Raw genomic sequence first — 13,389 nt, 5'->3', positions numbered from 1 at the left:
TCTCCTGCAAAAAGAGAATAAATCTCAGAACACTTTCCTTCTACCAACAAATGTCATTATCAGGAAAGAAAAAAAAGAAAAAAAAAAAAGCAACAAGAGATTGAAAAGGTGTAACACTACAAGAACAATATGGCCCAGTCAAGATACAGGTTTCCCAGGTTGTTTTGGCACATATCAAAAAAGCCACATCAGTGTTTATATACAGCTTTAAAAATGAACTTCTATATTTAAATCTACCCCATATTAGGAAAGTATTTTACTCACCTCCCCAGAGGTCCAATTGCCACAGTAAGATTTCCTCCAAGTGTAAGATTCCCTCCTTTGGCAAACGCTTCTACCGCTCTTTCATGATTCAATATTATCACTAAGTCTGAAACCTATAAAATATCAAATAAAAGTACTATGCTTTTTAAGAAGAAAGAACATCATGGGAGAAGCATCCTCCGTATTGCAGGAAAACAGGTGAGAGTATCGAAGATATACCCCTTCTGCAAATGAAAACTAGCTCCAGATTTATCGAGATTTTAACTGAAGTGAGAATCTCTCGTTCTCTCAAGAGAATGACTTGCTTTCTTGTAAAGGAGTCTTTTGAAACAATTTTCATAACGAATTTATTCTTTTTCTGCAAGGTATTTTGAAACTAATAATCCTTTCACCTACCTTTTTATTCAAATTTGACTGATTTTTTTCCAAGTGCTGATATGGTCAGTATGTGATAAACAACAGCAGTAACAGAAACCCTATTTTAAATCAAAATTTCTTAATTAACAAATTTTTATTTTCTATGGCTTTTGCAAACAATTATGAAGGTGTTTTAGATGCGAAGAGAGATCAGATTAAGGAAATAATTCAAACAGCAAGACAGAACCTAGTAAATAAAAATTACTGTCCAAAGAATAAACACCAAGAGATACAGGTTTTCCCGTTATTGACAAAATTGTATTTCCTTGACAGAAAATGAGGAGTTTAACATATATGTTTATATATATAAATCCATATTTAATTTTTTAAGACTTGAATATATGAGATTTAGCCAGTTTCTTCAAGAAACTATTAAACCAAATTAACTGAAGAACTAACAAGGTATTTTTGAAAGATTCAAATGAAAAACAGAATAAAAAGAAAATCACTATTTTTAAAAGACTTTATTTGCCTGGACTGTGACACAAAATGCATGTATCAAAGAACTTCTACTACTAGTTAATTTGATGCCTATTAACATCAGTACTGTAAAGCTATAACTCTCTTTGATTTAACAAATTTCCACAAAAGTCTCCTACAACTCTTTTCCCAAACTAGGAAGCATTTTAAAGAAGGAAAAAGTCTTTCAAACACAAGCATGATCCTATAAAGATCACTATCTTACCTGAAAGATCAGTAAACACACTACATGTATTAAAAATTACTGCAGCAGTACCAGCCTGTTCAACAGAGTAGATTATACCTTTGTAGTTTAGTGTGATGGATTATCAACAGATGATGAATTTTCAACAGATATCTGGACTACCCAAGGACTACTGTGCCTGATCTTTCATCTGATGGACTTGACTGAAAGCCAGGTTCAGAAAAAACTTTCAACTTACCCCAAATTCCAAATAGTGACAGCAGGGAATACAAGAGGAAATACCAGATTATTTGCAAAACAAGGCTGGCCCAGAAGTATTACACACAGCATAAGAGAGGCTTTTATTATTAGCCTCCTGGTAACCTCCACCCTATCCCAAACAAAAGATGGCTGACTAGTTTCTGAATCATCCAGGGATGGAGAGAGAATGTCATTCAGGGTGGTGCTACCTCCTCTTACCCATTAAGAGGATGAATACACAGCTAAAGCCAAATGAATCCATAGTGAGAAAACCTTCAAGGAAAGCATTTAGATGAATTTTAAAATTGATCTTTAATTTGAGGTACCACACTGTTTACTATGACTTCTGAAGTCTCTGATTTCCTTCTTGTTGTTTTAAACCACCCATAAGTACTACTACAACTGTGCCAACTATAATCTCTCCTAAAGGAATAAAATTCAACCAATTTCTAAAAGGTTTAAGTTTATATATGACTAAAAGAATGCTGAAACTGGACTCTGGGCTCCTAAACCACTTATGTATTTCTGAATAGCATCCCTTCCCTAGAAGAAATAAATAAGACTGTGTTATAATAATGCTAGTACGGAAACAGTTTTTTGTAAGCTGACTAAAATTTCAAATGAAGGACACCATATTGCTCAGATAAAAACACCCTCTCAGAAATAGCTTCTGTTGAAATTGAGTAAGTATCAATAGTAAATGGTTACATTATCTAAAATATCAGATGGAGATGATTAAAGGAAAAGTTTCATAGAATAATCAAAGCATGCAAAGAGTCTGTTTTCATCGTCATAAAAGCAAAAAAAAAAAAAAAAAAAAGAAACCCAAACTAAAGCCTGGGGCTTAAACTCAATGTTTTGTAATGTGTTCAGATCCTATAGTCATGAAAACCAAAGAAAAACCCTTACAAAAATTAATAATTTTGTATTCACAGCATCCTTTAAAACGTGCACAGCAATAATGCCTGAGATCACACAGTAAACAATAAGGATACAATAAAATATTGATCTGTTGCTCATTATGTGAGTGCTGGCTGACTGGCTGTCAGGACAGGGGTAGCTGGTTAGTTGTAGGAGATACACTGGGAGCTGGTGTGGACCACCCAGATCAGCTATGCATGGATGCTTCTGAAGAACACAATGCCCATAGCAAGACATCTTGTTGGCAGCACACTGTTACTTTGATTTTCTTTGGAAATTGGCAGAACAGAAGCTAAAGAGAAAGAAAGGGACAGGACTGGAGGCTAGGGTGGGAATGAGAAGGAAAGACGGTAACAAAAAAGGGTGAAGGAGCAGTGACGAAGAAGATACAGGAAGCAGAGGCACAGCACTGTCAGGGCTCAGATCAACAGAATTTGTCTGAAGATGTTGACAGTCCCTTACTTAACCATTTCTGCTGGCTAGAAACATTTTCTTTAGCATTCCTTCCGAGGCGGCACCATCAGTTTTGGTGCTCCCAAACTGAAGAGTGAAGTCAGTAATCACAAGTTTGAGTGGGAAATGCATGAAGTAACATTAGCCAGGCTTCATTTTACTCTACCTTCAATTCCTTTCACTGTTTCTTGCCAGATGGAGTCCTTGTGCTCTTTAAACAAAGCATTTGATACAATATTAAGTATAGGATACTTTAAACTAACTCCAGTTGACTTATATGTGAACACAGTGACAAGAAGATTTCCGTTAGGGAAAAATCGAGTCTGCTAGAAGTAAGAAACTAAGGAAATAGCTGTCACTTCCCTTCATTTAAATCTCTCCAAGCAATTAGACTGATAGGATCAAAATCCCTATTTTGCCTTGTATAAATGAATTTTATAATAGCTTTTTTTACACAGAAAAATAAGATTCTGCTATGTCAACAACATTTAGATCTTTGTCAATGCATTTTAATTTCTTGCAAAAAGAGTTACCAACAAGTATTTCAAGTGCAAAATTATACCTCGATTCCAATTTCAAATCCACCACCAAGGCCAGCAATTCCTATTGCAGAAGGAGCAGACCAGGCTGTCATGCAAAACAAGACAAATTTACAGAATTTTTACCACTTTACAAGAAATACTCAATTTATTATTACAGTTTAAAAAATCCTAACAAATTCTCTATGTAAAGCTATGTTCAAAACGACTACAATGGAATCACATAACTAGACTGGTTTATCCCACAGGAAGGAATTTAAGAAATACAAACCCTCATGATCTAAGCAAATCTTTGTTACAAATTATTTATCATACAATTGTGCATAACTGGATATAATTCATTCTTCTAATGAGTTTTAAACCATACGCTTTTATATTTCATCCTTCTCTACAAAGATAGTGAAAGCATTTACATCTGGTTAAAAGTAGGTACAAAATTTTGAAAACAGCTTTCAAATCAAATGTTGTCACCTACTGGCTGACTCCTCACACATCTCATGCTTTCATGTTATGAAAAGAAATAATGAAGAAAACAAAATTATTTTTTTTAATTTTAATTCTCCCATGAAGTCCTAAAGGAAAATACCCACTTACTTCCATTAGGAAGACGAGCTAATACAATTCCACTTCCTCCTCGAGCGGTCACCAAAAATCCAGCTTTGATAACAGACAAAACTGCAAGGCCTTTGGCTTTAGCTATTACATGAGCTGAAACAGGAAAATCATTTATTCAAGGTCTTGTAAGAGAAGTTGTAAGAGAAGTTCTAAGAGAAGGGGAGAATGAAACTCTACATATAACAATTTTGAACACATAAGAGTCATATTATCGAAGCAAAAACTTAAAGAAAACTGTAAAAAAGCTGAACCAATAATGACACCTCCACTCCACAGTCAACCACCCAGCTAGTCACAGGTCATGTTGGCCTGCACTGATCTCTACACTGCCACAACTGCTTCAGCTATCCCAGTTAGCTCATACAGAATTAATTTGCTTGTTGCCACGAATATTGTGTATAGGTACCCTTAGCAAGATAAAGAGGCAGTGAACAGTTGACATCCATGTCTTTACAGATTTTTGGAGGAGTCTGAATTTAAAACACAGTGACACACAGCAGCCTAATCAGCTTATATCATTAGACAGTTTTTGTGGCAAATAAAGTGTCATCATCCTGCAAGTCTTATACAGACCTTCTGGAACACAACAGTTATAAATTAAAAGCCACAACCAGCAACACCAGAGGAAGGAAGACACTAGGAGAAACACAGAATAAGAATTGCAAAAATAAAGAGGACAGGAGCAAGTAAGAGTGCTTGATCAGTATCAAAGGGGAAATGCACCCTGATCTCTTTCCTTCAACTTATTTCCATCTAGCTAATTCTAATAAATATAGATATTTGAGAACTAGAGCTACTATTCCAGGTTCTCCCTTAAGAACAGACATTCACAGGGCGAGCATTAGACTGTCCGTCCACCCCAGAGGGAAGGCTTCCCGTGCAGATATCCTGTAGCTATAAACATGCAAAAGATCTCTCCCAGTAAGTTATGTCTGCCTAGAATACAGCAAACCGAACCCCTTTACTTCCAAATTGTTTTCACAAAAGTTATGACACCCCAGATCTTCATTATTCTCTAAGTTAAGGTCAGTGAAAACAGGCAATTGGTAAAAAGAGCATGATTGCAACACAGTGGAGTGATGGAGATTTCAGCTAATCAAAACATTTTTTTACTCACGAGGTATGATTTTATCAGGTCCATTTCTGGAAGTTATTTCTGTAAATTCTCGTAATATTTTAGCTGCCTTTTTAGCTTCTGACTTCAGGTTCGAAGGTATAGGGTTATTCACTGTAAAACATGAAAGAAATAAGAAATTGTATCTATGGTTCAGGATAGCTCATATAAAAATAAAAGTGTAATTTGTATGGCAAAAATGATTCAAACCAGACATGGGGAAACAGCAAATTTAAGAAGTGATCTTTCTGCATCAGACCCACATTTTGTCTCTGATGGTTGTAACAGAAGACACCACTTATGAAGAGCTCACAAGTCCTGTTCTTTTCTGCAATCTCTTCCCCTTGTACTTCCTCAGAATCCAAATAGGCAACAGCAAAGATGTTGTTGTTCCTGTCACTATTTATCTGTGGGCTTGTTGCATATGAATTTGTCTAATACCTTTTCAAACCTGCTGATACTCTGCCTCCAGAACTCCTGCAGCAGCAGTTCACTACCTGCTACTTAAAGAAATACTTGATCGGTTTTAAATTAATCTACTAGTTACAGTGAATGCCTGCTAGTTCAGGTCTCATGAATTTTGGTGAACAACTACTGCATTCAACTTATCCACTGCCTTCATGCTTTTATAAATAGCCACAGCCCCCCAGCCTTCTCCACCCGTTCAAGAGTCCCAGCCTTCTTAGTTTCTCTTCACGGTAGTTACTCCATCACTCTGATCACTCTAATTGCTGTTCTCTGTACCACCATCAACTCTCTGTCCTTCAAACTGCCAGCTGTTGACCAATAAACACTAAAAGGTCAACATCTCTTCAGATGATTTCTCTTACAGAGCTAAACTTGCAGCATGCTTTGAAAGTGAACAAAATTCTATTTCAGACCAAGAAATTTTCTTTAGAAATATATTTCCTGTTGAAGGGCTTATCAATATTTTCTCTCCAATGTGATCCAACATAAGCACCTCTGTAGATTTCAACGGAGGAAAAAGCAGGGATTAGGGATAGACTATGTTTGATTTATAAAGCTGTAGACTACAGTAGCAAAGACAAAAAATCTTGAAATTTACCCCCCAAATCCATGAGATCATAAATTCTACAGAAGTGTTAATTCCATTTAGATCTACCAGATCTTTTGTCATTAATCAACTACTGAACAGAATCAAGTATTGTAAGATATTAATATTCTGCAACAGTATAAATACCACTTTATGTATGAATAGTAACATTTCACCTGTAGATGTGCAAAAAGAGGCCTTAGTGGAGATAAAAAGACATGACTTAGTCTTAAATCTTAATCTACTAAAATCCTTCAAAGCTATCACTTAAATTATTCTTGTTTTCCTGTCTGGACAGATCAACACCCACTATTATCAAGTTTATCAGCAACAAATTGCCCTAGTAATACATGAATATATTGTCAGACCAGAGATGCATCTAGCCTCATGTCTTGTTTCTGAAAAGAACTAGTGAAAGTATTTCCATAAAATTCTACTATTCTTAAATTCACAAAAGCATAGAAAGACTGTGCACAGAGAAACAACTTTCAGTCAAAGGCAGCCTAGTTTTCTAATTGGTGTTCCCTGAACATTCATTCACCTCTTCACTCTGGGCAACATTCCCACCTAAAATCATGAAGGTGAGGACTAAATACATTTTGAGATTAAATCAATGAAGCTTGGAGAGCAATTCAGCTCTGGCCAAGTGAAACGCCTAGGAGCAAGTCAGCCAAGTTTCTGTCCAGGGTCCATTGACTAGAATAGGAATTACGCCTCTACTTTTCAAAGTGAAGTACAGTCCTCTAATATGTTCTCCAAGCAAGAAGGAAGATTCCCAGAAAAAGAGATTTTGACAGCTGAGTCTCTGAACTACCTTCCCCTGTGAAAGAAAGCTTGTAGCAACATTTGGCTTTGGTGAAAATGCAGCAGGTATAACATAGGAGAGTTTGAAGTGACAGCAGACATCACAAGGTTGTACAGAAATATCAGCCTTTCTGGGAACAGAAGGAAACAGACGCATAGAATGCAACAGACTCTAAACTCCATTACAGTAACAGAGAGAAGACATACTAATTCTTCCATTTTCAGAAAGTTAAGATGATTGACAAGTCCCTGTGTGTGAAAGGGCAGGTGAAGGTGCATCTCTAAATTCTAAGACCGCAAGACCTTCTAAAAAAGCTATTAGCATATGCAATTTTCTGTGACTGTAATGGCACTAAAATTGTAAGTCAGCTTGCAGGAGTTTTGAATATGCATTTCTTCCCTGGTTCACCAGGCTGGAACCTGGCTACATGGACACAGCAAGAAGAGAGGCCAGTGTAGCACAAACAAAACATGAACACACAATCACTTTTGGTAGATTAACAAACTGGGCTAGAGCAAATGCCTCCATTGCTTCTGTTGTTTGTACTTCACATCGCATTTCCAAGGTCAGAGGGGAAACATTACCATCATGTCATAAGAGAAAAACAGGAAGATTTTTGCTTTTGTATGGAGATACATCAAGGCAATCACAAAAGGCATACTGCAACACCATTCTTCTCAAGAAGGCAAGAATAACACACTTTTTAGCATATTATAACTTGCAAACAATAATTAATATTTGTAACACACAGTGCACGTCCATTTGCATAACCAGGTGAACACTTCTGTATGTAGGTTTTCACTTAAGATATAGGTCTCGATTTTGGGGAGGGTCACCTACCCAGTCTACCCAAGATACACATTTCATGGTGCTTAATTATTCTTACAGTTCAGTAAGATTAAAGTGGAAGATAGGCTTCATTTTAACAGTGGTAAAATGGACAGTTACATGCCTGACCATGAAGGACTTCTAGTAAAGTGATCAAGACAATGAAGGTAAGACATGTGCACACTGGAGATAAAAAACATTGTGGAGACAAAAGCAAGCATCATCCAGCTTCTAGATTACAGAGAAATAAAATAAACTTGTGTGCTCTTCTCACTCTCCTCTTTCTTATCTTTGCATGCATCCCTTCTCCTCCTTTGCTTCTCTCTGACCAATCTCAGAATTTGGAGGAATATCTCCAATACATTCTTCTTACTACTAAAAATGGAAAAAAGAAACCCCCTCGTATTTCAAACAGATTAGAAGAGAAATCCCTTAGCTAAACTCACTAAGAGATGAGATGTTTTCGGACCTAAAGTCTTGCAAACAAAAACAGATGAGTTAAAAAAAAAAAAAATCACTTCACACTTTTCATGTGCATTTTCAGATTCAGAATTGTTTCAGCAAGATTTGATGGATTACCAGAAAACATTGTGTGCATGTTTATGTGCACGTAGGAGTTACTATTTAATTGAAGACAACTCAAAGCTGAACTTCATGAGCCAGCAAAAGTAATTCTGTTACTACCTCACTGTCTCTTCAACTCTCAATACACAATTGGTTTCAAAATCAGGTTTTGGTCACACCTTGGGGCAGGAGGGAGGATGTCAAAGCAACCCTTTTCAGTGTTTATTTTGAAAGTTTCACAACATACCTGCATGATATTCCTACCTGGCTTATTTTTATCCCGATGTGGCTATTTAGGAAGAAATTAGGAAGAAATTTTTTACAATGAGGATAGTGGTTCTATAAGCAGGCTGCCCAAAGAGGTGGTAGATGCCCCATCCCTGGAAACATTCAAAGTCAGGCTGGATGGGACTCTGAGCAATCTGATCTAGTTGAAGATGTCCCTGCTCATTGCAGGGGGGGGTTGGCCTAGATGACCTTTAAAGGTCCGATCCCATTCTATGATTCTATGATTTAACTGCACTATCATTCTAAACATTATATTCTCAAATGCAAACTCTGCACAGAAAAATATCATTACCCAAGCAAATCAAAAATTACATATTTCCACTCCAATCCCTCTAAAAGGGTAATTTTTGTGCCACGTGGTGCGAGGTTCCTTTATTACCAGGGAATAGGGGAGATGGAGAGAGAGTCCTCATCTAGCTGTACACCATAATAGTAAGCACAAGAATAACCTAACTTCCCATCCTCAAAATAACAGCAGAAACTTCACTTTCTCCCCATGTTATTTGTTTCCTATATCAATATTGCTTCTGCATCCCCTGGGTATCTGCAGGAATTCACACTTCCATTGCCCCTTGCTTTTTCCCTTCCTGCCACAGGCTGAAGCAATGCAGGATTATTTTTCTGGACTAAAATCCAGCAGGAGGATTTGACAATAACATTCTGCCAGTTACTTTGCATGGAGTCACATTTGTGCGCTTTCAGAAGTGGGCTAAGAAATGGGTGATATTTCTAATGCACAGCAGAGATACAAAGGGGAGGAGAGGGAAGGAAAAAAGGAAGAGGTTGAACACACTGCCGACTGAAGAGCCCAAAGCTACACCAGGTTAAGGAGTGTTACAAGTAAAATGACTTACATCCAGATTTTAATTTAGACAGCAACAAGTATGAAAATTAAAGTGACTTTAACTGTCAAGCAAGGATGGCTAAAACAGAAGGGTTTTAATAACAATGGACAGGATCAATAAGCCAACTGATTAAACACTGCTGAAAATCAACACAGTTATTTGAAGTGGCTATCATATGATTCCTTCCATAGTGGCTCATTTTGAGTTCCCTCATTTACTTCCATAATGTTATGTAGATACTAAGGAACTGGCAGGATGCCTACATGGGTCTTGAGGAACTGATGACTTGTTTAAAAAAAAAAATAAAAGTAAACCAAAACCAAACAACAAGCCCACACCCTGACCTTAATTATGTATAATATGATGCTTGATAAAGCCTGGCTGGACTCCCATTTTGCTAAGATTGCTAGAGCCATGTCAAAAGAAATCTAATATTTTTATCCCTGAAGAAAGGCGGAGGTCTGGCTCTCCCTCTTAGGCTATACCACAGTCAAGATTTTGTTGACAGAATTCAAGATTAAATAAGGACACAAACGAGAATCAACACTAGAAAGGCAAAGTTTAATGGTGAGCTATATAGCATGGGTGAGGCCTCATTCTTTCTATTAAATTTTAGATCAGTTTCGTAAAACTTTGTCCAAAGGCAAAGAACATTACGCTTTTTCAGTTAAAAAAAACAGTAAGTGGAAAATTGCACAAATACATCAAAGACAATTCAAAACTCGTTATTTTGGGTTTTTTTTAATTAAAAAAAGTAGTACATGGAGGTTTGCACTATGAAATGGTGGTGTCTGTCCCAAAATACAATAGAAATAAAATGGCTAAAGATTATAGTGAAGGTTAGAGACAAAAATCTTGTTTCTACTTCTTTTAATCACTGTATAAACAGACAAAACTGTAAGTGGGATTTCTGTGACATCAAAAATGGTTTAAACTTCTGTTCACCAATTGTCCTCCTCCTCCTCAAGCTTACCTTACGATCTGAACTGTAAAATTCTTTTTCTAAAAACTGATTTAATATTGCAAGTGTCTTGAACTGATATTACAGAAACACCTGCTTTTAAATAAAAATACTATATGAAATATTTATAAATAAGCAGAAGTTCCATGTTCAATTTACCCTTTCAATAACATAAGGAATAATCCTGTAGCACTGCCTTCACTATTAGCTTTTAAGTATGCGTATATAATTGTCTGTTTTGTATTCAAGTAATGCTCAGGAAAGAGGTAACCAGGAGCAATAAGACAATAATATCTATCAGGAGGATATACCGACTGATGGATTTGGAATGCCATGACCAGCGAATGCTCAGCTGGGAGCAAACTTCATTTGCACTCCTGCTTGTTGTTGAAAGGAGAAGATATTGAGCATATGTGAGTCAGCAACACAAACCCCATGGGGGAATATCACACCAAAATTGATTAACTGCTTAATTTGTAGGCTGATGAGGCAAGTGCGTCAGCCTCTAATTTACATTCTGACTAACAGTAATAATGTGTTGGCTGAACATTTGGTGAAATTATCAGAGCAAGGTGTAATAAAGAATAAATAAAGCCTTTTTACTTAAAAGCTATAGCTAATTCTGATATAGTCAAAATTCTGCTGAATATGAGCAGATGAAATAAAGTACGGTGACATGATGAGAACCTGAAAATCCAAAGTACAGTTTCAAAGAAGATTGATGATAAAGTGGAGACAACGCCTCACATGCAGATTTCATACATATGTTGCCCATGCAGGTATGAGCTTTGATGTAATTGGTGGAAGGTGGTTTTGGGTTTTTTGGTTACAAAAACAAGAAGAAACAATGGCAAATACCTTCTATGAGCCTCTGACAGTAATTCAGTTCTTCACTTTCACTTCACTAAAAAGCTCAGAAACAGCACAATAATACATTAAATAATACATTAAAGCATAGCTGATTTGCAAATACCTGTGGTTATAGCAGCAAAATCAATGCTAAGAAGCCTGTATGAATGGAGAACATTCAAAATTATGATTAAGAACACTCATAAACATGAGAACTAGCATAAACAAGAAAGGTTAAAGGAGAATATCTAATGGGAAAGTGAAACCTGAAAAGCAAGACAGTGCAGTTGTTGGAATAGAGCCTGAACAAGAGTTTTCAATGCATCATTACAATTAAATAGATGAATGTAATTTTGGTTTCACAGATGTGTAACATGGTGGTACTGTGGTAGACAGCTCCAGCCTTGGGATTCATCTGGTACTTGGAATTCCGAGAACAGCGTGCAAGACGTGCATTGTAAGCATTTTGCCTAACCCAAGAAAAAGTGAAGCAATACGGAACAGTGGATGATGAGCAGCAGACTATGTTAAACATGTCTCCACCAGCCTCCCTCCATTTACTGCTTCCAACACTTGATGCCAATGGTAGACAGCAAAGCAGCCAGCTCAATGAAATGTCAAGAAAACATCTGTGGAGTCCAAGGAAATAGACGCAGAAGTTAAAAAGGAACCTGAAAGAAAAGGATGGAATAAAATAAAGGCAGTAACCACTCCCTTTGGTTGAAACCCAACAGGCTTCTGTTGTCAGAGCCTTAGCTCCTTACTCCTGGTTTTGGAACCAACAGCGACAAGCAGATATTGTTTCCTTGAGACTCCAAGAAGCATGAAAGAAGAAAGCCTCAGAATGCATACTTTGATCATCCTGCTGGAAAGCACTAATGGTAGGGCAAAAAGGAGTCTAGGAAGGCAGTAGCAGGTAATGAGAAAGTAGCAAATAGAGGTTCATGCCAATTGTCTGTTGTACAACTCTGCCATAGGCACCTGGAGAACAGCAAGGGAGACAAAAGACAACAGAAAATATATCGGTGTCAGGCAATGGAAGCAAAGTTGAAAAGGATAAAACAGTGAAGCCTTACACTAATCTCATGTATTTCTACCATGCTCCTTATCACTTGGATTCCTGAAATTTTACCAACTTTCTTGCAGTAGTGTTCTTCAACAAGCTTGGTGTGAGTAGTTAGTCTGTCAGAGACAGCAAGAGTTATGGTAGGGTACAAGTACTACAGCAGGAACTCCATGGCCTTGCAGATGGCAGCCGAGCTGCACTGGAAGACTTCAATGTGTGCTTTCAAAACCCTAAAGGTTTTTGTACTGTAAATTAACATAACTACTCTTTCCTCCTTCCCCAACCTGGATAACAAGAAGTTTACTGGATGGTACTGCATTAAACTGGTAGCGGTGGGAGAACAGAGCAGAAAGGTCCACAGAACCTGCAGCCTACAGAAAACAAGGAGTTGGAAGTATTTCAAGGTTTACCAAAGACAGATGGAAATATAAGAACAATCAGATTTTTCTTCCCAAACATTGAAAGGAAGCGAAATGGTGCTTAAAAATAAAGCTGAAAATTAAAAAAAACCCAACCCACTCTTATCCATGTTAAAACCAGCCTGTTTTTCCTTGTTTCACCTGCTATAACCTGCTAAGGTTAGCTGTTGGCAACAGCCTGTGCACAGGAAAAACCTCATGAGCATACTAAAGTTACAACAAAATTCAGCCTTCAAGAACTCAAATATGAAAAAGGTATGTCACTTAACAGAAGAGAGCACCTTCTCTAAAGGGAAAATAGCCCAACAATTATATTTCTCTAAGAGGAGAATTTCACAGACATTTCTATCACTACATAAAGCTATTTACAGTGTTTTGAAGATTTTTTTTTTTACAGAACTGGGGAGAGAGCTATAATAAGAAATTCTTGAATTTATCAAGCTTACAATTTCTGAATTTACATATATATATTTAAATCATAGT

The 13,389-nt window shown here is 36.9% G+C and overlaps 1 protein-coding gene across 1 annotated transcript in view; it reads right to left on the bottom strand.

Annotated features, from left to right (window-relative positions):
• The window catches only part of SH3YL1 (SH3 and SYLF domain containing 1), a 48,546-nt gene that overhangs the window by 30,448 nt on the left and 4,709 nt on the right, over positions 1-13,389 (bottom strand). Inside the window, exons 2-5 of the mRNA XM_074861652.1 lie at positions 5,231-5,341; positions 4,093-4,206; positions 3,522-3,586; positions 265-377 (exon numbers count right to left, since the gene is read on the bottom strand). Of these exons, the coding sequence (XP_074717753.1) occupies positions 265-377; positions 3,522-3,586; positions 4,093-4,206; positions 5,231-5,341 (403 nt within the window). The remainder of the gene's footprint in view (positions 1-264; positions 378-3,521; positions 3,587-4,092; positions 4,207-5,230; positions 5,342-13,389) is intronic.

This window comes from Strix uralensis, chromosome 3, assembly GCF_047716275.1.
Source record: "Strix uralensis isolate ZFMK-TIS-50842 chromosome 3, bStrUra1, whole genome shotgun sequence".
Classification (NCBI taxonomy): Eukaryota; Metazoa; Chordata; class Aves; order Strigiformes; family Strigidae; genus Strix; species Strix uralensis.
This window is presented reverse-complemented; position numbering and strand designations above follow the sequence as displayed.